The 26,821-nt window shown below is 39.0% G+C and overlaps 1 protein-coding gene across 2 annotated transcripts; it reads right to left on the reverse strand.

Moving 5' to 3' along the window:
* Positions 1-23,756, reverse strand: nt5c2b (5'-nucleotidase, cytosolic IIb). Of its 2 annotated transcripts, XM_061722819.1 has the most exons (18): positions 23,618-23,756; positions 21,354-21,468; positions 17,589-17,662; positions 11,938-12,055; positions 10,736-10,831; positions 10,540-10,631; positions 10,353-10,410; positions 9,626-9,719; positions 7,203-7,256; positions 6,979-7,062; positions 6,779-6,820; positions 6,575-6,682; positions 6,082-6,148; positions 5,795-5,965; positions 5,023-5,074; positions 4,357-4,417; positions 4,071-4,247; positions 1-3,413 (listed from the first exon to the last, which is right to left on the reverse strand). In XM_061722819.1, exons 2-18 carry the CDS (start codon positions 21,452-21,454, stop codon positions 3,177-3,179), a joined length of 1,686 nt encoding a protein of 561 aa, XP_061578803.1. In that variant the 5' UTR covers positions 21,455-21,468; positions 23,618-23,756; the 3' UTR covers positions 1-3,176. The 2 variants fall into 2 exon arrangements, with proteins under 2 accessions (XP_061578803.1, XP_061578802.1); XM_061722818.1 differs by lacking the exons at positions 21,354-21,468; positions 23,618-23,756 and adding an exon at positions 18,651-18,733.
* Between the last annotated feature and the right edge of the window lie 3,065 nt (positions 23,757-26,821).

Raw genomic sequence — 26,821 nt, forward strand, 5'->3', positions numbered from 1 at the left:
TATAACAAACTAGCTTTATTCTAGATTTTTTTTTTTTTTTTTAAACCAATGTACAGTCTGAAGGATAATTTCTGGAAACAAAAAAACACTGTCAAGAGAAACAAACTGTTGTGATTAAAACAAAGGATCACAATGGTTTAGAAAAAGGACAGGTGGCTGTTATTGAGCCTGTTAATGGAGATTAATTCATGGCAACATGATAACTGATAAGAACCGTTGAAAGCGGTGTAACCATTTCACCGGGCCTCAACTAGTACTAACATCGGGCTTACAGACTTATGCAGTACTGTAGAAAATCAACAATAAGGTTATTTGGAGAAAAAAGAAAAAAAAAAAGATAAGAAAAGGAAATAGAAAGGTCTATTTACAGTTCTGTAAACCGAGACCATTTTAAAAAATTGCTTAGAAAAATAAGAACCCCATGGTGTTGATCACAAGTAACATATTAGTGATTGTAGTCAACATGCTTTTCACATTTCCCTTCGGTTTAAAGTTTTTCTTTTCTTTTGTACAGGTTTACAGCTTTTTTCCTCTCCGTTTGTGTAAAACTACAGTGACAAATGAAATAGAAAAAAAGACATAGCAGTAAAACCGATGCTACTGTAACCGTTGCAGCAGAATGAATAATATTTGTGAATGCATATGGAAATTATACAGTCAACTCTTATCCATTAACTTTTCAGCTGCCCTGGGTAGCATCTCCAGTTTTACTACTTAGAAAATAAGAAAAATCACAAAAATCAGTATAGGATACAAATATTTCACTTGTAAAAAGAAAATTAAAAAAAAGGAGAACAAATCCATAAAAGAAAGGAAAAAAATGGTTGTAAAAGACTTTCTCAGCGTCCAACAAGGTCTAATCAATGAACTTCCACGAAGAAAATGCAGTTAAACTGATTCTCTTTCGTCCCACTCCACATCAAAGAAAACCAAAAGTTATGCAAAAAATAGACGGCATGTTCCTTCCCTTTTGTGGCCTAAATCTCAAGGCCGGTTCAACATTAACAAGACAAAAACAGTATGTCAAGGCTCAAGACAAAGGTGGGAGAGAAAATAAAGAGTCACTGGTTTTAAGTTCAGGCAATTCTTTTTGGTGATATCTGGTTGATTTAAAGCCCTGAAAGCAGATTTCAAGGAGTCAAAATGCAAAAATGATTTAAAACGTTGGCTTCAGAAGCCAATGAAATGTTGAGATAAAAAGAAGATAATCTGCGCCATGTACACATGGTTTTAAGGTAAAAATGCAGCTTTCAGAGTTGTTGAGAATTCATGTCTGAAAGTCTAAAGCATTTGTTATTTTAACTTTGCTCTCATTTAAGAATATTAAAAAAAAAAAAAAGGTCTGATCCATAGTGTTTAGCAACATTTAGCATTGAAGTTGCAGATTGCAGCCAAATGAATACAACAAACTTCCCTTCCACATCTGCAGGTGGACTTCAGTGACCGTTAGATGTTAGTTCTAGGCTGCTGCAGAAACTGTGATAATGTGTTGTGATACAGCGGAGTGTAAGGACGACGACTAGAAATGGCTCTGAGGTAACGTAGACAGCTGCGCTGCCTCCTCCTCCTGCGCTCCACCCTGGACATCTTCAAGTCAATATGGAAAACCACTGAGTGAATGAGGAAATGTCTAATTATTATTTTTTTTACCAAATTTGCAAACTAACGAAATCAAAGTTGAAAATATTGCATCATGTTTCTTGAGTTAAATCAACTTAAATGTTACACACAAACTATTTTCATGAGATCGACTAAAATGAAAAACATTTGAGGGCTTCACACTTCTTTTTGAGAGCAAGATTAAAACAAAGCGGCTGTGTACGACAGCCTGACACACACTACTGTGAAAAGATCACTTCACAGTGTTAAAAGGCAAACAGAAGAATACTGTACACACTTTGTCAGCATGTCTTCTACCATGAATGACACTGATGGCTCTGCATCGCTGACAGAGTGAAAAGATCCTAAAACCAAGGAGGTTATAGACAGCAAGCTAAAGCTAACTCCCGAGCCAAGCTTTACACTAAAAAAAAAGCGTCATTTCTTTCCACCTTCATGCTCTCATTAAACACTTGACAAAAAAAAAAAAAAATCACTTCACATATCTCCAAGTTGCTCCAAGTTGAGCAAATCTGTCTTGCACCATACCTCCCATCACCCTTACACAAATGCAATACTCATTCAATCTTCTAAAAAGGACAAGCTGAAAAACAAAATACTGCATGTCTTGGAGCTATTTACAGAAACACTACTGGGCGACAAGGTTGTCATAGAGACTAAGGATTAAAATACAGCTACAGTACTCAGTCCTCATTGTTGCTTGGTAACAAAAAGTCAGCTCAACCGCCCCAGTCATGCACCACAACATCTACTCCCGACGAGACTTCTGACAGAAATGCATATTGATTGGTACAACACCAGCTTGTGCTTCAGTGCGCCTGTGTGTCCGCTGGTTTCAAACAACACATCCGTACTGCCACCCAGGGATGCTACAGTCTGACTCAGGCTATGTTGGCAGATAAATGCAGGCCCTTACGTACAGGTTTATAGCTATACTGCTATAATGAGTTGATAACAAATGATAAAAAAAAAACCTAATGTTCCCAATGATGTTTTAGTAGAATAATAAAAGTCTGCTTTAAAATGTGAATCTTTTTCAGCTCTGACAGAGAAAGGCGTTATCCTTTGATTTTACTGCGCGCTATTTATTATTCTGTTTGATAGTTAAAATGACATGTAAACATGACTACAGCTATTTCAATGCACCAGCAGGTGTTAAAATTAATTTTGTATCATGTTTGCTCGAGTGTGAGCTGTTCACGAGCTTTTCGCTTCAAGGCCCAAGCATGCACACACTCTTGTGACACGTTATCTTCTGCGTCTGGTCCATTACTTGTACTCCCAAATCTCCCATTAGTGTGTCCACAAAAGACACAATACGGAGATGATATTATTATCATTATATTATTATTATTATTATATTATATTATATATATATTATATAGCATGTATATAGTATATATGCGTGCATGTACACACACACACACACACACACACACACGTACTGAAGAGGCGTTTGCTTGTCCTCACTGGAGATCACTAATCACTATCAGAGTCTACTGGGAAATATAAGGCGACAAGAAAGAAACATGGCTCATCTCTGCAGGTCCATCTTATTACTCTTCTTCTTCTTCCTCCTCCTCATCATCATCCTCGTCGTGGCAGTGAGTGATCTCCTGGGGGGTCTGGGGGAACAGGTTGGGGGGTTTGATCTCGCTGAAGGAGCGGGTCAGCTGGTTGCGTTTGCACTCCAGCTCATGACAGTTACTGCAGTGGGAGCGGTTGCGAGTGGCCAGCGGTGACTCTGTGTCTATGTCCACATGTGCGTGCTCAACCGTCGACTCGTGGGGCATCTGGGGAAGATCAAACATAAATGATTAGGGGAAAATATTAAAGGTTTGCTTATAAAGGCTATGGTAGTCGCTGAAAAAAGTGTGTTTGTTTTAACATCTGGCTTTTTGTTTAGGCACTAGAGAGCAAAGTCCCTCAACGTGTATATTTGTGTCAATTATCAAGTAACTCGTAGATGACCAGCCTGTTCAGAGGAATGGTCAACAAACAAAACAGCAAAAACAAAAGGGACCTCAAGGCAGACATGAAGTCTCACAACTGAAAATCCAGAACAAAAAACTCATTTTCCTCAGAGCCAAAGAATAATTTTAAACAAAGACCCACCAGCAGCTGATGCCTCTCTCTTTGATGGGAAAAGGTCTAACAGACATACAATCATAAGCAAAAGTTAGTGCGCCCTCTTTTAACCTCAGTTTTTTTTATGTGAAAAACTTCATTTAAACCATGTGGTGATCATAGTGGGACCTCTGCAAGCTGGCTGCTTGCAGAGGAACCTTTAGCTGCCATAACTAAAGAATTGTGTTTGAAATGCTTTTGAGAGCAAAAAAAGAGGTTTAACATTCATAATAAATAACTAACTACTATTCATAATCATTCCGAGACTAGACTTTGCTATCTACATCAGTGAACTGTGACATCATCCCACTCCTGATACTCACTAGTACGTGTGCAGCTCTGAAGAGGTAGCTGAAGGGGTAATACAGCAGGTTGATGAAGGAAGCAGCATACAGGTCGGCATAACGCATCACTTGGGACGCAAACAGAGTCTGTCTGGAGCCGCTACGAAAGAGGCTACCCATCATGCCGTAGCACATGTCCATGTCGTGTGTCACTTTCTGTTTGGAAAGATACAGAAGACACGTTTGAGGGAAAAAGACTGTGGGAAAACAGGTTCTTTGATGAGGTGTACTGTTGCCACAGAAAGGAAGATGGCTGAAGCTGTACCTTGACTCTTCTCTGAATAGTGCTTATGTCTGGTCTCTCATTACTGCTACTGTCCAGGTGTCTAAGAGAGACGGGGGAGAAACAATGAGGACAGAATGTGAGTATGAAGGGGGAGTCGACCCTCCAGACTTTACCCTATTGACCCCGTTTTCTCAAATACATGCTCATATGCTAAGGCTGTGCGATTAATCGATTTTAAATCTAAATCGGATTTATTAATCAAGATGATGTTAAAAAAACGAAAATCGGAAAATCGATTTTCCTTTTTTGCAGCTGGCTGCATTACAGACAGAGCTCGTCTAGTCATCTTTGTTTGGTCAAGAAAATTGTAAATGTTGTCACTTTACTAAACTCAAGGAGGATTTACAGTATCTTTCAATTGCACTTCATTCCCAATAGGGAAATGTGTTTGCTATTTTTCTTTAAAAATAAAGATAAAATATTTGAAACAATTTATTCCAGTCTTTTGTAGTTTTACCAAAAAAAAAAATCGAAATCAAAAATCGGGGTTTCAGAGAGAAAAAAAAAAAAAAAATCTGGATTTTATTTTTGTCCAAAATCGCCCAGCCCTATCACACGCATATAAACGTGTGCCGTTGAGTGCATGAGACAGTGGGAGGAGAAAATAAAATATTGTAAAAGTGGGGTAAAGGTCAAAGGTCTTACTTGTAAAGCTCTGCTAAGAAAATGTCCAGGCCTTGCAGTTCCTCGAATAATGCTGGAAAACACACAAAAAACCTGGGTTTTATTTGAATTCTCAGGGGTCTGTATTCCTTCACTGGCACTATGTAACTTTGAGGAGTATGGTAGGAACCCTTCCACACTACTGGTAAAACACTACCGCTTTTGTCCAAAGGAGCGGCCAAACTCAACAAAAGCTGAAAGTTACATTGTGCTGCTTTAAGTAATTAAATATGTTTTTACTTGAGATCAAAAGCGTAAAAAGTCAGGCTGGAGTAAGCCTTAACATGTAGTTCAACAATCAAAAATACAAAAAACACCCTGCTGCCACAACAGGTTTTAAAAGAAAATCGTAGTAGGCAAGAAAGTGATTGACGATGTAGTCAGTAAAAACAATCATTAGAAGGTTTTTTCAAACTGTTGCTAGGTCACCAGTGGTGGTTCATCCGTCAAGTTACATAACCTTTTTTAAAATCTGAATAACTTCAAACTACTGTTTAACATGAACCACTTAATCTCATCTGTTAAGTAGATTTTTTTTTTTTTTTTTTTTTTTCCCGGCTCATTGCAGTTCAATCAGACCTTTACAGCTCAGTTCTGTGTATGGCATCGATCAACACTGCAGAGGCACACGCACACGCACACGCGCACGCCCACGCACACACGCACACGCACACGCGCACACGCACACGCACACACGCACACGCACACACGCACACGCACGAAGCCTGGTATTTCTGGACACGTCTCCACTCACAGCTCTTGTCGGTCCAGACGTGCAGCTCCTGCGCCAGCTCGGGTATAACTAGGAACGTTCTCCAGCCTTGACGTTTCTTGGACTTCAGGATGTCTCCAAAGATGTGGTCCCCAATATAAACTATGTCCTTCCCTTTGGCCCCAAGTAAGTCGCACACAATGTCTGAGGAACCTTGAGGGTAATAACATGTTATCAGCTTTGTCACTTTATGCATTTCCTCAATTCTAAAAATAAGAATAATAAAAAAATTATTCCCAAAACAATGTAAAAGAATGAACCGGTCTTACCTCCAGAGTACACTATTCCATGCTGCAGAGGTCCGGTGTAGGTTCCTATTTTTAAACGCCCTGTGCTCTAAAATAAAGAAAGCAGCCAATCCATAAAGGAAACCAAAGCAAAACTCCAGAGCATCAGTTTGATCTACGTCACTCAGGCCTGTTTTTATACTGAAAACTATTTACCTATCCACTTGTGTCGCATGATTATCATTAACATACAGACCATAATGAATGCATGCATGTACTTGCCTCATACTTTTTTTTCTCTCATATTCAGACTCATTGTAATTGACTTGGATGTTTTCATGTCCCAAGTATATGCATTTATTAATTTTGTGAAGATGTATTTACAAAGAGAGAGACATACCACTCTTAAAACTCTTAAATGATGCAACAGAGTGGAAAATACAGCGCTGACAGTAGCTTAACGAGTGATCTACTATGCAACACCTCTATAAGGAATATCCTCTCCACCTTGGCAGCGTGTTCTGTCTCCACTCACCGTGTCCACTTGTCTGAGCACCGTTCCTTCTCCGAAGAACAGCGGCTTCCTGGCATCCACCAGGATCAGATCAAAGTAAGACTGCCAGGGTCGGTGGGGAGTACCAGGCTGTAGACGGAGCAAACACACACAAGCACAAACACTTAGGAACACGTGAGCTGGCTTTCGCCTTTTACCTGCATGTTCAGCACAATTTTGTTTTACCTTTGGGCCATGGGGGAAGTCAAACAGGTAGGTCATGATTTTCTGTGAGGAAAACAAGTCAAATACAGTCATGTACAACGTAATATTGTGTTGATTTAAAATAGCTGCCACAAAAAGACTTAATAAATTAGTCATCGTTCATCTTATCCCTGTTATTTCAATGGCTTCACCGAAGTAATGAATTGCACATATACACTCACATCTGTGTATTTGTAGTCACTGTTGGTCGCCAAGAAAACCTTGGCTACCTCATTCATGCGGCTGAGGAGAAGAGGCAGCTTCCCCTGATGGGAACAGACGCAGAAAAGAATGAAAGGCTCTAAGCATCTTCACAAAGCAGCTTCTTCACAAAGTACGAGAGTGTGAGAGGATGTGTGTGCTTGCTGTCACAGTGCGCTTGCAGAGCTGAATGCAAAATACTTACATCTCTCACAACATACTTCTCCAAGTTCTCAACAGTCTTCTCCTTCAAGGTTCCCTGCAGTGCAAAGCACAAATGCGAAACATATGAATAATCACAAAAAAAAAAAAAGGAGGATTTTAGTGAACACAGCTCTCCCCAGTGGAAGTTTACAAACACTTCAAACTACTCTGCTTTGTATTTTAAAGTATTTTTTATTTATCAGACGCACTGAACACACAGATCTTAGGAACATTTTTTTCAGCTCAAGCCTTAAAGCATGACTGATCCTCCCCCGTGCTGGAAAAATGTTTACTTTTAAAATGCAACTCTTAATCCAGTCTCCTCCAAACCTATATCCCTTCATTGTGGCCAAAAATCCTTATTTAATTTGGTTTAATACATAAATCTGCTTGCTTAGACATTCATTTGCAACTTGGCTCAATGTAGCGATAATAACAATGCAGAAAGAATGTTCACCATCTTATGGTGACATCGTTTCCTGTTTTTTCTTTTTTTTCCCGGGCCTTCCTGTCCCGCCATCGTGTGTGGAGGCGCGTGCACGTGAGCGGGTTACCTGATGAGGTGCAGGGCTATCAGTTACACCTGAGCAGCGTTACAGCTCATCACTTTAACCCTCACTAGTTTACTGTTACTTCTGTGGAGTTCCTGACAACTCCAGGTTGCCTTATTCTGTGAGTTCATTGAGTTGTGTTTCTTTGTGCAGCCCTGTTCCTCTCCGCCCTGCTTCCACCCGCATAACCTGCATTACCCCTTTTCCACAAAACCGGTTCCAGGGCTGTTCGGGGCCAGTGCTGAGTTTGGAACCGGGCTTTCCGTTTACAATGACAAAGAACTGGCTCCGGGCCAGAAAAAAAAGTTCCAAGGTAGCTCTAACTCTCCAACAAGAGGAAAGAACTGCTTACGTAGGCGGTGTTGTTAAGACCAACGCCAATAGCAAGACGACGACATTTTCAAATAAACGCTGTGCGCCGAAAACCTGTCGATGATGACAAAGACATTGGATCTGCTGTTTTCTGACAATGGAGCAGCGTAAAGCCGGAACAGCAGCTGTACATTCGTGAGGTCATTCATAGTTGTTGTTATTTCGATTTTCGCGCCAACACAAACGCAACAACGTAACTGACGTTAACAGTGACGTTATGACGTGGCTCTAGGGCTGGGCGATATGGACCAAAAGTCATATCTCGATATTTTCTAGCTGAATGGCGATACTCGATATATATCGATATTTTTTTCTGTGCCATAATTGGGGTTTCCCCCAAAGCATTATAGCATACCATCTCTGTTAGCATCTCTGTTAGCTTCATTTTTTCTGAGGCAAACCCTTAAAAAAACAGTCAGTTTTAATACAAAGCCTCGTGCCAAATGTCACACAGGTTCCTTTATTAACAGAGGTCTGCACAATATCAAAATGTATAAAACAAATGAAACAAAAATAAACTGCCTGCATATATAGAATAAAAATGCTTCTTGAATAAAATAAAACAAATATCCCTTTCCTGCATAACAATTAAATTAAAATAAACTGTGCAATTAATACAATGTAGACAGTAACAGGCAGACTTTTCCACTGAGGTTGACAGTTGTGCAAATAACAAAACATTTGAGCAAATCTAAAAAAAAAACATTCAAGTCAATTTGTCGAAAAATAAGCTATATCAAAATCATTAAAAAAAAATAAATAAAAAATTCAATAATCGATATAAACGATATTGTCTCGTACCATATCGCGTTTGAAAATATATCGATATATATTAAAATCTCGATATATCGCCCAGCCCTACGTGGCTCCCCTTAGCACCCGAGCTATGGAAAACCAAACCGGTTCTCAGCTGGTTTGCAAGTTGAACGAGTTGTGAACCAGCACTGGAAAAGGGGTATCCGAGAGCTCCTTTTCTGACATGACCCGTGTTTTTGTTTGTGAGAACATTCCTTGTAAGGGTTTTGTTCTTTTCTCTTGTCAATAAACAATTTCCTTTTTTCCCCCCTTACACCCGATTCTGTGCCTGGGTTCTTTTATCTAAATGAAACATTTTCAATTTTAATTCAACTTTCATGAAAGTTGTATTTGTGCAGAAGTCTCATTCTAAATCAAAGTACTAGTTTAGAAATTCATTCTAAAACCTGTGTTTTCTGAAAACATGGAGCGTCATTTTCCAGCCTCTGAAGAAATGATAACAGGGTTAAGAGGCCTCGGGAACCATGCAACATTTCCTAAAGATCATCAAGTCTTATCAATATAACATGGAGAAATTCATGGTGCCTCAAAGATGAGAGGTTAGTACTGTGCCTTGAAGTGGATAACAGGTATTTAAATACAAAAAAATAAAAATAAAAAAGCCTAATGAACTATTCTACTCAAAACAAATCCCTTTCTGCATGATAACAATTTCAGGTTGAAGTATGATTTATGTGCACGTTACCTTGAAGTGAACCCAGTCAACGGCGTCCCGGACGTCCTGGAACATGCTCTTATAGGACATAAACAGGTCTCCATCCTTGAAGCCAGTTTCACAGCTGGGGGGAGGGGAGCAAAGACACACACGTACGCAGACGTGGGACAAGCCATATCTTTACAGACGATTTTCAAAAACATGACATTTGTTTTTTGTTTGCTTTCAAATGGGATAGCCTTCCCTTGTTGGAGGGTCCCCAGCCAAACAGGAAAGCATTCTCCCCCTAAAAGACCAACAACCAGGTTTCAGAGGACAAAGGACATGCAGCCATTCCAGATTACATTCTCAAAAAAAAAAGAAGAAAAAAAAAAAATTACAGGCCACTAACCCTCTTTACAGTAACATTTAGTAGATTTTACTGTTATTTCAGAATTCCAGTCTCTGAAAAGTTAGGATTTCTTTTCCATGAATATATTAATCTGATGAGAATCCATGCTTTTTTTTTTTTAAACATGTGCTATAACAGATTAATTAATTCTGTAAGAGTAACATAAAAGAGGGGTTTGTTGACTGAAGTCCCATTTGATTACCATTTTTAAGAGAATTAGCTCAGATTAGCTGATGGACACCTGGAACCTCCCATGCTTCAGGTTTCACTCTTGGCCCCGTTTGGCTTGCAGCTGTCTTTTTGTCATCATGCGGCACTCAGAAACGTGTTGTTGCATGACATGTAATGCAACAAAAACTTGCTTACCTTGTATATCTGTCACAGTTGGAGAAGAAATCCACAAGGCAGGCAAAGAGGTAGGTTTCTATAAAAAACCAAAAGACCTAATGTCAGTAACAAGACTATTCTTGATTATCGAAAAGTATTCACAGTATTTTAGCATTTTCTGATTTAAATTCTCACTGTCTCTTCATTTTCTGTTAAACGATCTCACCTGGTAGATTGAAGAGTGTGTTAAGGATATAAAAACGCTCTGTATCGTCCCTCTGGATAAACTTGTTTGGGTACCGTTCGCGGATGTCAGGCCTGGAAAAGGGAAGAAAACACAAGAATAAGCATGTTTTTCCTTAGGCTCACACGTATGTAGAGATCCATGCACTGCAGAAGAAAGAAAGCCAAAAAACACCCACCCTCGGAGAAAGTTGAATCCGTGAACGCAGACCAGGATATTTCCATAAGCATCAACCTTCAGTAGGTTTCCATACATAGTATCAAACACAAGGCCTCTAAAAGTAAGAAAATAAATTATTGTAAAAGCTTGCCACTAGGGTCGTAAAATTACAGGAATTTTAAAAGTGAGGAACTTTCCATGGAAATTAATGAGAGTTTATTGGGATAAATGAAGATAAATTGGAAATTTTACAAAACTGCAAGTTAACTTCAAACAGGAAACTCACACTTAGTCAAAAAAAAAAAAAAAGCATAATCTTGGTTAAACTGATTTCATGCTAGTTTCCATTCAGACGGAATGCAAACTATTTCTACCCTCTAATGACATCACATCCATCACACGCACATGCAGAATCCTGCACACCACTCCAGGACTACTGACACGGCACTTTATGAATCCAAAGACTAAGACTAAGTTTAGTGACATTAAGGTAAAATTAGTAGATGTGTGGTTATACATTATGTATTTTTTTAGTTATATTTTTTTATACATTAGCTTGCTATCCACTTAATTAACTAAGCTAAATTTGAGCGAGCTAACAACATTTCACAGATAATTTAAGAAAACTGCTACTATGTGCTAAAAGACACATTTTAAATTTAGATTTCAGAAGTGTCTGCGGTGTCGGTCTGTAGCAGTGTCAAGAGATTACATGTTCCAAAGTCTCACAGCAGCAACCACTGCTTGCATCTTCACATTGACTGCCACTTCTCTAATCTTATTCTACAAAACGATACCAAATACACCAACTGGCAGCAAATTGCAATGTCTCTGAAACTGCCCATCTTAACTACCAACGGGAAGTTTCTGGAGAATTTCCAGGAATTTCAGAGAAATATTTTGCACCCTTGCAATCATATAGAAGGAAAAATTCCTTTCCGATTATGTATTTATAAACATCTGAAACTTGAACTATAATTGGCTGAAGTTAATAGTTGATAAGTTGATAAGAGCTACTGGTTTTAACAGATGAATCCACAATGGAACTGAACCTTAACCAAGAAACAGGCTTTTTCAATCTAATATCCCTGCTAAAAGATTAAATGGGGACAAAAAGATGAAAAAATAATGAACAAGTTAAAGCAACAAAAGCAGAAACTGGTCCTCAAGCTAATGGCCACCATTTCCATTCTTATGTCTGTGTAGTGCGATTGGTCTTACCTTGTGGGAAATGATGGATCATAAACGAAGCTAAGCAGCTCTTGTGGGTAACCGATGGAGACCAGTCTTTCCACTGTCAGCTCAAAGCCTAACGACTCATACTCAGGTGACTTGTACACTGTAATTAAAAAACAAACAAGTAACTTCAGTGTAGTTTAGTAAATGTTGACAGTTTCACCACAATCAATCAGGAAATAGATTTAGCTGACAAGTAAAACTAGGTATGTTGAGGTTTGCATATTGCAAAGCACATATGCTAAACATAAAACACAATTTCAGAAAACAAATGTTTTTTTTCCAATAAATTTGTACCATTTCATGGACAAGCCAAGAATTATGAATATAAGAAAATAAGCAATTGAGTAATTTATCAAGAAAAGTCTACAAAATAGTCACTCATAATGTAGATTATAACCTGCCTAAACTGTTACCCGCTTTGGAGCAGAAATTAAGAAACAAAAGCATTATGTATGTGAGGGTGAATTAGCTCTCTCTTTTTCTCTCTCTCAACCCTCAGCCTGTCACCGCCTGCACTCAATATTTACCCCATGCTCTGGAAATATAAACAAAGACTAATGCTAGGCTAAGAAAAGGCTGGCTGAGGATTAAAATGCTATCTGAGACTGGAAAAAGGATATGTCAGACGTTATAAATACAAAACAGAGAATGCCCTTGTGTTGCACTTGCTGTCTGTACACCCAGAGGGGTGATGGGAGGTCCCTTATGGGGGAGAAACCACAATGGATGCCTCTTAGCTGACAGGTGGAAGAACCGCAGCGCAGGACAAACAGGAAAACATCTGTGCGCTGCTGAAAAATGTTGCCACATGTAATTTTCTTTCATTAAAAAAAAAAAAAAGCAGCTTCTTCACACAATGCCACAGTATAAGGGAAATCTTGGCACATCTTTCTCCTCTTGTTGACAACCTTCTTAGTACACACAAGTCTGTTTCTGGATTGTAATCACGTAGTCTTGCAGTTCACACCCTCCAACAACCCGCTGTGTTCTCTTTGCTACTGCTCTGGGCAGAGAGCCCAAACCTCAGCTAGTTTACACCCGCTGACCCCTCCTCTTCCTCATTCACTTGTTAGAATCTTCTTGAAGATCTGAGGTGGTACAAAGAAATCTATTTTGAGAGGTGATTCCCATCCGACACCTCTGCTATCATCACACTATCTGTCAACAGTTCACTGGCAAGCTCTCTTTACATGTTGTCCTCCGGACACTGGTGCGCTACGACAATGCAAAATGGAAACCTTTGTAGTTTTAACATAGTAAAAGGACAAAAATAAAGACATGAGACACGGAATATTAAAGGTGGCAGCACAGGCCAAACAAAGAACTATAGTAAAAATGTTTAAAATTCCCCCAAACATATTTGAGCCAGCATGTAGGACCCCCTTAACAGCCCCACACAGACCCAGGACTCCCATGGCCTGCACTGGATCAGTTTTATAAGTAACTCAGGACGCCACTCTCCTTTTCTATGTTTGGCAGCTTGAGCTGCAGATTACCGAGTGATTTATAGAGCGGTTTTTCATTCAAACCACACTTGAGACTCAGGTTACAGAAAACAGCACTAAATGTGTAAATGAGATAACTGTATCAGCAGGTTTAACCGAGTATTTGCATTTTGGCATGAAGTTGCATTATTGTTGCGAGTGTGTCCTTGGCATTCTTGCATTTCCATGCATTCGTGTCCATGTTCCCCTGATTTAAGCCCCTTCTTGTTTTGCTCATGCTGCCATTAAGTACGTGCACACACACACACACACCATGTACTCAGAGCTCTGGTAAGACATGACTGTAGCCCCAGAAATAAGTTACTTTGCATCCCTGATTTGGTTATTACCAAATAATGATATTCCCACTGCTGCAATTGCTAAGCAGTGTGATGTCTCTTCAGAGATTATAGGCCAGGTCAGCTCAGGCCTGTATGTAACGTACACCCCTGACTCTCAGTGCAAACAACCCTCACCCTTCTTCAAATAGACCACTAAATCCAAGTGTCCTACCCAGGGAGACGTCATCTCAAACGCGCTACATAGCAATCTACAGAGGTCAACAATACGTTGACAGCCCTAACACCGAACTGGGAGAAGCCGCAGTGTGCAAATGTAGGCTTATGTTACAAATTTATGAAACTGAGGAAACTGTGTGAACATGAGAGAACTTCAGCACTGCCTCAGGGGGAGAAAATTCCAGCCCAGTCTGTTGGAAAACTAGGACAAAGCTGTTAGTATTTCTCAATGCAATCTAGGTCCAAATGTGCTGGAGCAACATTTTGTGCAAGGTCTTGTGTTTTAGGAGCAGAGTAACAGATGAAGCAATGTTGTCCTATATAATATTGATTCAGTTTACAAAGTCTTACAAAACATTTCAAAGTCTGATATACTATTTTTGCAAGGATTAACAGCAATCTGAGTTTTGGGGACTCTGTGCTGAGCAACATTTTATCATGAAGCAATATGAGCTAACTATGTAGGTACAATCCTTTAACATAGTATAAATTAAAAATGAATGACAGTACATTTCCTACATTACAGGACAATTTCAGAAAAAGCATTTCAAAATTCTGTTAATGAAAATAGCTTGTAAGGCATGCCTTTGGCTAACATAAGTATCTAAAGACTCAAATCAATACAAGGACCAACAAGTATGGTGGCAGCATAACAACACACTACAGACAACACCCTTTTCTTTTCAAAGGAACTCCAAGTCATATCTATTCTGTCATCCTGGAAGACTCGCCTCTAGAATTATATTCTGTTCCTCATTAAAAAATACATCTGTCTTCTGCAACTTAATAGTGGGATAGCAGGGATAGTTATTTTTTTAAACAAAACATGCCTCTGTGTGAGAAATCACAGTTTAGACAGAATCCCTGGGCATGCAGAGCATCAAGACTGTAGGCAGAAGAAAGGACTATGTTTCCAACAACAATAATGAGTCAAGATGTGGTCACCTCTACGATCAGCCAGAGCTTGTAATGCTTAACGGTGCAACACGTTTCGTTGCTGCACTAAGTACATTTATTCAATAAAATGTTCATTTTAGTTACTCCATCTGCAAACTTTTGACTACAAGAAAAGATAATTCAGTCAGCATCTCTAGAAAAATATGTACCATGATGAAGTAATTTCTTAATCGTTCTTCTTCAGTTACTAGGGACCCATAGCTGATGTTGTTAATCCAACTACCCATGGTGCTGCATCAGCAGTTATTCAGGCACCAAGTGAGTTTTTCTTTTTCTATTCCTCAAAGGATGAAGCTATGGGAAACAACGTGCAGCACCACCAAAAAGCCTGAGAATGTGCACGTTAATTGAATTTTGAAGACTTTACCGAGTGAGTATGTAGCCATTTCATTCCAGCTCTGACTGATAAAACACCTACTGTGTCTTTTACTTTCACATTAGTTCCTGTCCTCTGCTGCACCATGTCTGCTGTTGATGGAGTGCAGCAGAAGTAAGAAAGGCAAAGTGAAGACGATGTTACTCAAATCCATGACAGCTGCATTTACTGTTATTGCAATACAACCTTCCCAATAAATCGGGGATTAGCAAAGGAAATAATACAAATTTAGACAGACGCAGTCTCAAATGTCCATTATTAGTCCATTAAGGGTTTATTTAGTTGCTGTGCAACTAAGCCCAGCCAAAAATAACAGACACTCACATGTCAAATACCTCCATTCATCTGTTATCTATACCCGCTTCTTCCCATCAGTGTCACATGGAGCTGCTGGAGCTACTTCAGTTATGGCTAAACACAGGTCCATGTCCAATGCAGTCTTTAGCAATGGATTATGAATTTTAATTTGCTTGTCATGGTCACTTAAGAATTACTTGCCGTTGTATCATGGAATTAACATCTTTGGTTGAATCACTGGTCAACTTAATGGTATTGATAACAGTAATGCATGCTAAGCTTAGCTATCATGTCACTGCAAAACAAGAACTGCAGGCCTGAACTCTGAGTTGTACAGAAATATAGCTTCATGGACTCAATTAACAAACGAACAAAAAAGTTATATCCTGTATATCCTTTCCATTACCTTACACAAAATGTTCAGAAGAGAAAAAAAAAAAAAACATTTGATCAGATCAGTTTTCCATGCATTTCCATTTTCTGTTCTTCTGGCATCATGTTTATGTGCCTTTAAAGTATGTCCTACGTAATTGTTATATTACATTAAAAAGCACATTGTTCAGCCATGTTGATTCAGTAAACTACTCCCTAAAAACAAACACCACACTCACCCAAGCTAGCGTGGCTAAGAAGTAACTATTACGTGAAACTGATGAGGCTCTTCGGCGGTCAAAACATGAAAACCGTCCAAAGACACACGATAGCCATGCTTCGAGCAAACATTAACACTCAGTTATGAGTTCCCATAAAGTATGTCATGTCAACAGCTGAGCATGTGTCAAATCTCTTGCTCTCTGAATGGAGGGACTATGAGTGAATCCCTTTCCCAGGGGAGCCACCACTATTAAACTTAAACAAATGTGACCTGTTGGTCAAAGTCGGTGAAGATTTATTTTTAGATGTGTAGAGCCCAAATACTAGAGCTTAGTCACAGAACAAAGAGGCAGGAAATATCAGGATATGTTTGGCCTAGATACAGGCCAGTAGAAAAAAAGATCACCATTTACTTTGAGAATCAAGAATGTAAACTTAAGCTCTTAACATATAAACCATATTAATACACTCCATGTATCACTGACCTACATAACATTTCAGTTCACTATAAAGATTACTGGCAGACAGGGACTTAGACAAAGAGGTGACAGTAACTGCAGTGCTTGTTAACAGCAGGTCCTGGACACTAAAGTGAAAGAGTCTCTCTAGATCATAGATATTGAACAGTTGTCTGTAAGTTTCTATTTATGTTGCCTATCAGGAGAGTTCGCCTCCGTCACTGCATGTGACATCATCAGCCCCATTGTTGCCTGTTAGAACAACAGGGTAACAATGTCTTCATGGCAATCTCTGGAGATTTTACCATGTCTTTCTCTCAGCTAAACTTCCAAAATTCCTTACATTTTCCTTACAATTTTTAATTTCCAATGTTTCATTTCCATTTAAATACAGCTATAATTTACATAGAATCAATCCTTCAACCTTTAATAGAATTCTAAGAATTAAAAAAAGAAATAGGTGATTTGCCTGAGTAATTTGAGTAATAATTGGTAATTTGAGTAATTGATTACTTAGCCCAACACTGCAGCTTTTTTCTTTTTCAATACATATCACTCTTTTTATTTAAACATTTCTTTGCAATATAATAAATCTGAATTTATCAGATACCATGAACTCATCTAAACAAAATGTTATTTAGCACAGATAGCTGTTTTGCATTAGTATCAATAAGTCCATAAATTGTCTTTTGATTCAAATAAATACACTCCCAAAAAAAAAAGACTATATCTGTTTACATTTGATATTTAGCCCACGGTTTTGTTTTTAATCTCAGAAGCCATACAGCTGAAAACACAAACAATTAACTATAAAACTAGGATTGAAAATAATTATATAATGCTGATAGTATAAAAAGGCTTTGATCAATAAATGTGTATGGATGGACATATGGATGGATGGATGGATGAAGGAATGGATGTAAACAAAGTGATTTTGCATTCAACTCACCTGCTAAAGTGTAATCCATATCAAAGCCAAAGCATTTAATCTTCTCCATTGCCAAGCTTCTATTGACAAAGATTCTGAAGAAAAAGTGTTGACAAACACATTTTAGTTCTCGATAGACAATCAAACACATCAGAATTCTCAAGAGTGAAACATGTTCCACAGTTTCAATTTACTCAACTGTGTTGCAAACTGAAACGACCCAAACCTTCTAATGGTCCATTCAGACACCACACGTATAGATGCAGAACAACGTTTCCCCAGATCCACAGATAAATTATACATGACATTTATGTACAACAAAATATATATGGGTTTTTTTTCCTCCCTTCTCTGGGGCCATTAGGTAATTGTGTTGTCACAGTCAATCACATGGTACCATAGTTTGGCCTGCAAACCTGCTCAGACTCCACTGATGCAGAACATATCTGACTACATATCCCAGTCATACACATGAACACCCTCACCGCTTTCCCCTTTTCACTGATATGCGATGATGCAGAAAGTTATGTTAAAAATACATTTTAACAAGATAATAATATTGGAATTATTTCTTTTTTTAATTTACTCACTAGAGCTGTTTTTCCTAATTAAAACGGATGTGTTACATTTTAAGTATCAAAGAACAACATAATAAATTGACCGCATCAAATAAAATTAAAAAAAAAAAAAAAAAAAAAAAAGGCATCATATTATATTCAAAATGAGGAGACAAAGTATCCCTCATGAGATTCAACTCTAACACAGCCTGGCTGACACAGAAAAGACCAGGAGGACAAGCTTAAGTCTGCTGCTGGCACACACTTCCACACATTTGCTTCAACACCTTTGACTGAGCTCAGCGTGGAACTGTGTACCTGAAAATAGTTCCACACCTTTCAAAAATTAACTAGCTGAGTAACAAGATGTAAATTAGCTTAAGAGAAATTAGAATTGGCACACTGAATCCAACAAAAAAGTTATTTTTCACTTAAAGTAGCTCAAGCCATACTCCAAAAGATCATATCATTTATCTGCAACAATGGATTCCTCAACAAAATCATCTCCAAATAACTTGTGAAATACCTGGCAGCAGATCCATAGTGAACAAGTTTCCATTTAGAGCTTTGTCCAGGACACGAGTGGCAATACATTCTGTGTGAAATTAAACCTCAGTTTGACTCTGCGTTATTCTGATCTGCTCCAACAACACAGGGCAGCTCTCGCCCACAAACAATGCTCCCCTCCCTCCCATTTTGCTTTCTTGCCATTCAGAAATTTTCTGACTTGTTGCAAAATGATTGTGGTCATTCCGCGTCATTCTCTGTTGTTGTGTGTTGTGAGTCAGGCTTGTTATGTGGCATGATGTTTGTGGGCCCTCAAAGACATCTAGAACAATCACAAGTCATGTAGAATCAAGCAAGCCAGAGCCCAAAGCCACAGCTGATCACATTACTCAGACCAGGCTAACGACAAACACCATCAGTAGGGCTAAACAACCAGCTATTTTCTGAATAGATTCATTATTTCAATTCAAGTCAACAACGTCTGAAAAATGTCTATTACAGTTTTCCTCAGAAAATCCCATCTTTAAATTAATTCAGTTTCCTTTGAGAGAAGACTTTTAAAAAAAAGAAACTATTTACATGTGACAGGGTGTGAACAAGGCTTTTTTTTGGCAGTTATCAACTGCGTCTACAGAATTTAGAAGCATACTTTTATTTCAGATTAAACTCTTCGGTCAAGCCACAAAGCATAAGGACCAAATCCATCATATAGCGACATGTAATTCATTTAAATATTAAAATATTTTCCTTTCGTCAATTGAGTTTTTTTTTATAAGTATTAAGTAATTTTAAATCTAACTGTTGAATGTTTTTTTTTACGAAAAGAATTTTTTTTTTTTTTTTTAAATAAATAAATAGAGCGCTGTGTCCTAAATCTGCTGTCTTGGAATGCTGATTCTCAAAAGGAGTAGTAAGACTTTAAAAAAATTTAATAAATAAATCAATAAATAAACAAATAAATAAAAGAAAAGAAAAACAAATCCATGGCAAATGTCCATTTAGGTCATGAAAGATAATATAAGCCTTTCCACGTGGAAAGGGATTTAATTCAAAGTCTTTGCCGTTTATGTTAAGCCATAAACTATTAAAATGTACCTCTTGCTAGAGCAGCCTTGGGAGCAGCTCATATCAACAATGGGGGGGGGTGCCTGATCACTGTAGTCAGCCTCAACTTTATTCCTGCTGACAGTGTTACTTCAAATAGCTCATGTGGGCCACGCCACAGTTACAAGACAATCCTTTAATAACTTACTCCATGTGAATGCAGCAGAGCGACAATCTGTCAGATTTTTCTTCCTTTGCTCTCTAATCTCCTATAAACAATGATAGGAGTCCATGTGATGATAAAAAAAAGTTTATCTGTGCTGGGTACAGTCATCAGCCACTCTCCGATGTGACATACAGGGTGCATTGTGTCAGCTGAGCTCTTACACTGAGGGAGTGATCTTTGTCCATATGTGGGATAAACAATAAATAATTGATGCAAAGGTTATCTGATCAAGAACTTGTGCCAAAATAATTTTTTTTAGCAAGTGACTTTGTACCTTTGTTTCACATTGCACGTGTGTGTATAGAGGGTGGGGGAGGTCATGGACGGAGGGACTTTTGTACTGACAGCACACATAGACCTTACAGATTAGAGATGGTTTTAGAAAACTTCTGAGCACAAGGTATGGTGTTATGGCATGGAAGAAAAGTACCACCAATCGTACACATACTTTCAAGTTAATCATTAAAAGACTAACACACATGTGACTTTGATCATGAAAGAACTCCCCCTTACATCAGCCTGATCAAATGCAGGGTATTTCTAATCAGCAGTATAAGCCATTAAAAGAACTTACAGTCTTTGGACCAATCGCAAGCAAACGCTCAGCTTAATGTGCTGAACAACAACAGGACTGTGATTCATGAAGACATATTTGGGACTCTTTGCCATCAAGCAGAGAGAAAAGTTGTAAAAAAAAAAGACAGAAAACCACACCCAATAAATACTAGACTGTATGTCTCATGTAAGCTAGCAAATCTTGGTCCAGTGATTCCACATTGAGCACATGACAACGTGGAATGGCCAAGTAACAGTTCAGTGACAGGCAACAAGGCATACAAGACACAGCAACTAAACACATAATCAAGCAAAAGGGCAGAGTCTATTCAAAATGAAACTATAAAGAAATGTTCCATATCAGTCACTCGGTTTTAAAATCAACACACATACACACAGACCCACACACACACACACACACACACACACACCAGAGATTTACTGACTAAAGAAAGCACCAATAACAACCGTTTTTAACTTCTTTCCCAGCATGTGCACCACAGAGGAGCCCAGCTTTACTATGTAGTCGCTGGAAAGTGTATACTTATTGAAAACACATATTATCTCCAGCACAAATTTGAGTATGCAAACAAGTCAGAACTTTCCTGAGTAACTCAAAAAGAAAAAAATGTCTCAGTTGCAATTTCTAAAATGTGATTCATTTTAAAAGGTTTTATGAGGCAAAAATAAATATATTTAAAAAAAATAGACTAATGGGCATGTCTCTCATGTTGTTCTCATACATTTCAAAACCATTGAAGATTAAGATGAAGACACCCAGATATAGGTGGAGCTGCTCTGTTGTCCTTAAATTACCTTAAATGTTTCAACCCCAGTTTCTACCAAAAAACTCCACATTTGGATGTCTTCACTGTGTGGCACATATGTTTTCCTCACCTGTGGTAGGGCTCCCTCCTATATTTTTTCATTGACAGGCGATCCATGTTGGCAGGCAAGTCTGCATAGTTTTGCAGTCTGTCACTCCATGAAGTGGTCATCCTTAAAATAGTGTCTGGGGGAAGGGGAAGAAACATATGGATGTATTAAATTTGCACAATTAAAGACATTGGATTTTAGTGTTAACAGGAAGGGGGGGAGGGGGGGCATATCAGTGTAAAGTGAATAGAGTTGAGAGGGATGCATAAGTAATCTACTCACAAGATTACTGCATTCAAGTCAAGAAAAACAAGATTAACTGGATACAAAAGTTCAAACCTATAGAAACTTTGAAAGAGGCTAGAAACTAAATCCTAATGATTGAATCATCACCTGTCACTTTGTCAGACGGCCAAATGTTTACATGCATACTCAGGATCATTACAAGAGGTCAGAAGAGAGAGGTCACTTAGACAACAAATCAAAACCCTGTAACACATCTTAACTGAAATGCTGTATGAGCAAGTTGTTAGTCATGTATAGAGACAAAACTCTGACCAGATCATAAACAAGAAGATACAAAAAAAAAAAAAAAAAAAGGGAGAGCCCAATTAATTTAAACAGTTTGCAGAAAGTCTTGTGCACACTCTCTTTCTTTCTTTCAAATAAGTTTCAATGGCTAGTGTTAATAAAGCTTATTCTATTCTATTTCTTTCTTTCAAATCAGTTTGAAAGGCTGGTGTCTGATCTTCCTCTTGTGATGACAGCAGGGGACAGGGGGGACAAGTCCCCCCCATTAGTAAAGCTGTCCCCCCCTAGAATAATTTAAGACAGAATTAATAATTTTGGAACAATGCAGTAGTATTTAGTAGTGATGCACCAAAATGAAAATTTGTGGCCGAAACCGAAATCGAAAATAATAATAAACAGTAAAATCTCATTACACTTAAAACAAGAGTCATCACCAGAAAAATAACTTGTTATTTGACAATTTTCACCTGTTTCAAGTAAATTTTCACTTGAAATAATTAGAAAAATCTGCCAGTGCGACAAGATTTATCTTATAAGCAATCTTGTTCCACTGGCATATTTTTCTACTTATTTTAAGTGAAAATCTACTTGAAACAAGTGAAAATTGTTGTTTTTTTTCCAGTGATGAGTCTTGTTTTAAGTGTAATGAGATTTTTTTTAACTAAAAATGAGACATTTTAACTAGAAATAAGACAAATATTCTTGTTAAGATTTTGGGTTTTTGCAGTGTATTATGTCAGATGTGCTGTATTATTGCCACCTTCCACCTAATACCATTGTTTTGTATTACTCTGAGAAAGGTCTTCTGCCTGTTTGCGAGATAGAGTTGAAAATGTCAAAATGCTGTATTAAAGGAAGGCTAAAACTTTTATTCCTTGCCCCCCCTGGATTTATTCTCTAAAATTTTACTGTTTATTGTCCCCCCCAACTATGAAACGGGATTTTCGCCCCTGGATGACAGTGTGTCTAGTGTGGGGGAGGAAGGGCAGCCCTCGGCTCTCTGCCTCTTCGAGACAGAACAAATGTTCTCATGTGCTGAGGTGAAGGAGAACAACATTAAAACGCTGACTTATTGCACAATTCAAGGAAAACCGTCGTTAAGTTCACTGCACGGTGGGTCAAGTCAAGTGTATGCGTGTTTGTTGGAGGTAATGGAGAGAGGACCGACTCTTGTCCGTGTGTCGGCCCGGGAGGGCTGGAGGGGCTCCGGCGCATCTCAAGCCTGATTTATGGTTCCAGTTAAATCGACGCAGAGCTTTCGCCGTAGGGTACGGCGTAGGGTACGCAGCGACGCGCACCGTACTACGCCGTAGGCTCTGCGTCGGCGTAACGCGGAACCATAAACCATCCTTAAGCCCTAAACACAAACTCCTGCAACAAAGACCTCTGCTGCATTAATCCACGTCATATGAACTGTCATCCGTGTGTGAGCCGTCATTAGCGTTAGGCACCATCCCCACCACCATGGCAGGCTGTGTAACCCTGAGGGCTGAGCAGCGTTTCAGCTGCAGCTGCAGAACAGCTCGTTCTCGTGATTCTCACATCGCCTCCTTCATTTCCGAGACAGCTAACACAGCTAACCCCTCAGCTAAAACAGCCTTCCCCCACAGCTTTTTTCCCTTCTTTTTCCCATTGAGACATCTAAAAGTGATCGGGGTAAAGCAGTATTGTTGTGTTTGAAGGTTTGACGGAGGAAGAAATGATAAAGAAAGAAAGCCACTGACTGTCGTCCAGCTGTGACTGACGTGACTCACCTCCGAGTTCCTGGACAACACTGCAGCTGCTCCGCGCATGCGCCGTGGGCTCCGACCGGGGCTCTGGTGGTGGACGCGGAACAAACGAGTCCCCGCACTGATCGCTCTGCGCTGTGTCTGCGCTGCCCGCTGTCGTTACGAGACATCGGGAGGGAGGGCGGTGTTTATGTCCGGGGATCACAAAGAGGCGGAGTTCAGCTGGCGTCTTGGCAGGGACACGTGACTCCTCATGACAAGCTGTTGTAACATTTAAACACACTCGGAACAATCCGCAAACAAACCTTTGTGATAAACATACTTACTTATGGAAAAAAAAAGACTATTTTTTATTTTGTTGAATTGTCGAAGAAAACAGGCCTCTGGCTGCATTGCAACAGTAACATGCATTGCTCCGTAAAAATGCATGTTCCTTTTCTGTCTCTACACTGTACTGGTACAATTATTTCCTCATACATTTGTAATTTGTAATTTATTTATTTATTTCAAAATAGGGACAGTACGGAGCCCCTCTGGTGACATTTGAAAAAAATAAAATAATGCGTGGCCACGCATTAATATCTCGTGGCCACGCATTAATAACTCGTGGCCACGAGTCAATATCTTGTGGCCACGAGTTAATATCTCGTGGCCACGAGATAATTAATGCGTGGCCACGAGATATTAATGCGTGGCCACGCATTAATATCTCGAGGCCACGCATTAATAACTCGTGGCCACGAGTCAATATCTTGTGGCCACGAGTTAATATCTCGTGGCCACGAGATAATCAATGCGTGGCCACGAGATAATCAATGCGTGGCCACGAGTTATTAATGCGTGGCCACGCATTATTTTATTTTTTTCAAATGTCACATGTTATTACTACACTCCATGACAATACTCTTGCTCTTTAACATAAATAGACTATAATTACCGTTATTAATGATGAATAACCATCCCACCAAGGAAGTTGCATCCACGAAGTCCAGACAGTAGGTTATAATGCCATCCACGAGTAAAATAATGCGTGGGCACGAGATACATAATGCGTGGCCACGCATTGATTATCTCGTGGCCACGCATTGATTATCTCGTGGCCACGCATTGATTATCTCGTGGCCACGAGATATTAACTCGTGGCCACGAGTTATTAATGCGTGGCCACAAGTTATTAATGCGTGGCCACGCATTATTTTATTGTTGTCACCAGAGGGGCTCCGTAGGACAGTGCACAATAAGACATTAATCTTTTGCAAGAGAATATGCATTGTGCTAGGTTGTTGTAACTTGCTATTTTCCACCTGTAGTCCCTGGGCAGGTTGATGGAATACAGCATACACATTAGTATAGAAAAAGAAAAAATAAGTAAAAGAGCAGAACAAAGCAAAAAGACCATAGATAAAATAGATAAATAAAACATGGAAGCAGATTCAACAGAGCATGGGATCTGTCAGATGTTGGCCCCTAAGATTTAAAGCTAGGCTGCCCCCCAACACACACACACAACACACTTCATAAATGTACACACACTTGTCTTGACAGTAACCAACGCTTGGCAAGGTGTGAGAAGGTGTGGGGACTTGTACATGAAATAATGTCTGTTGGCAGAGTTTTCCATTGAGTCATTGCAATACATGAGAATGATGACTTCCCAATTATAGTTTTGCGTTGGGGTACATGACACTCACCCCTTGTAACAGATCTTGTTGTTCGTGTTGACTTCTCAGAGCAGAGAGTAACACATTTTCTCAAGGGGGGAGCTGCAGCATTATGGATAATTTTAAAAAGTAAGCAGACATTTGAGGGCTGTATCATATTTTCAAAGTTTAAAATGTCACTGTGTCTTGACTATTCATAAAGAACCAATGTTTTGTCACTGTTACTTTTCAATTATATTATCATTTGGAAGCCTTTTTGTCCCATGTAGTTAAACAAAGTATGACATATTATGTCTAAAATACGATTATATGTGTATATTATAAGTGTATATTGTATATATGTATATATTATAAGTCATCTGGTATCATACTTTATATTTCAGTCCATGTTTCCTTTTGGTCAAACTCCTGCCACCTATCTATTTGTCACCTCAAACACCAGTAACAAGGAGCGGTAGCAGTAGAAGTGGGTTAGGATTACTCTGACATTGGGACTTTGAGAAAATGTGAAAAAAGAAGGCTGGTAGAAATTTCAGCAACGCAGAACTTGAAATCCTAAAATATTTATTTTTTGGTATGAAAAAAAAAAAATCCCTGAGATTAAATGTGCTGAATATTTTCATTATTCAGTTTGGAGGATTTTCTGTCAAGGATGCCCACAGGACTCTGATTCCTTCCACATCCTGTCAGAAAATCCTTCACTCAAATACAGTAATTCATAGTCACAGCCCTGGAACCAAAACTCGCATCCTGACATTCACATGAATGTTGGCACTTGCAAACTGTCTAAACATTTTGGAGATAAAATGCACTCAACAAGCAATATAATTCCTCTGCAGCAGGGCTCTTCAAATCCAGTTCTTGAGGGCAGTCTCCTGAATGTTCACATGACTCCCGGCATCAATAAACCTGTTTCAAATGATGGTTCATTATCAGCTTATCATCGAGGTCTTCACAAGTCTGTTAATGACAATCATTCGAATCAGGATGTGTAACAGGGAAACATTTAAAACATGCAGGACAGTGGCCCTCAAGGATGAGACTTGAAGAGCCTTGCTTCACAGTATGTTCATTTGGTGCCCAAACTCCAGTGCTATCAGTCTGATAGGACCTGATGATAGTATCCATAGGAAGCATCCCAATCTTCAGAGACCCCACCACACAGCAGGGCCTACAAAGATCTACTGCTAGTAGACACTCTCGCACACTCGGACACTGTCAGATGCTTTTTCCCTCCCAGACCCTGACTGGTCATAGCCCTTTTGCAAGCACATTAAGGACTTGTCAGTACTATGAAAGTTATGGCCTTTTATATGGAGCTTGCAGAGTGGAACTTTGCTCCCTCAATCCTCTTGAGACTGAGTGACATATTTTGGTACCATGGTTTAAGAAGTGTCGTAATAGCTCACAGAGAACAAGAATGTGTTCTCTGTATCTTTTATGTATACATTTTCCTAACAAACTGGCTTTAGTCATTTTGTTAATCAGAATCAACTGTTTGAAGCATATTTCCGCATGGTTTATGGTCTCCCTATTTTCATTAGCCACATCTACCATCAGTGTTGTA

This window comes from Cololabis saira, chromosome 1 (genome assembly GCF_033807715.1).
Source record: "Cololabis saira isolate AMF1-May2022 chromosome 1, fColSai1.1, whole genome shotgun sequence".
NCBI lineage: Eukaryota > Metazoa > Chordata > Actinopteri > Beloniformes > Belonidae > Cololabis > Cololabis saira.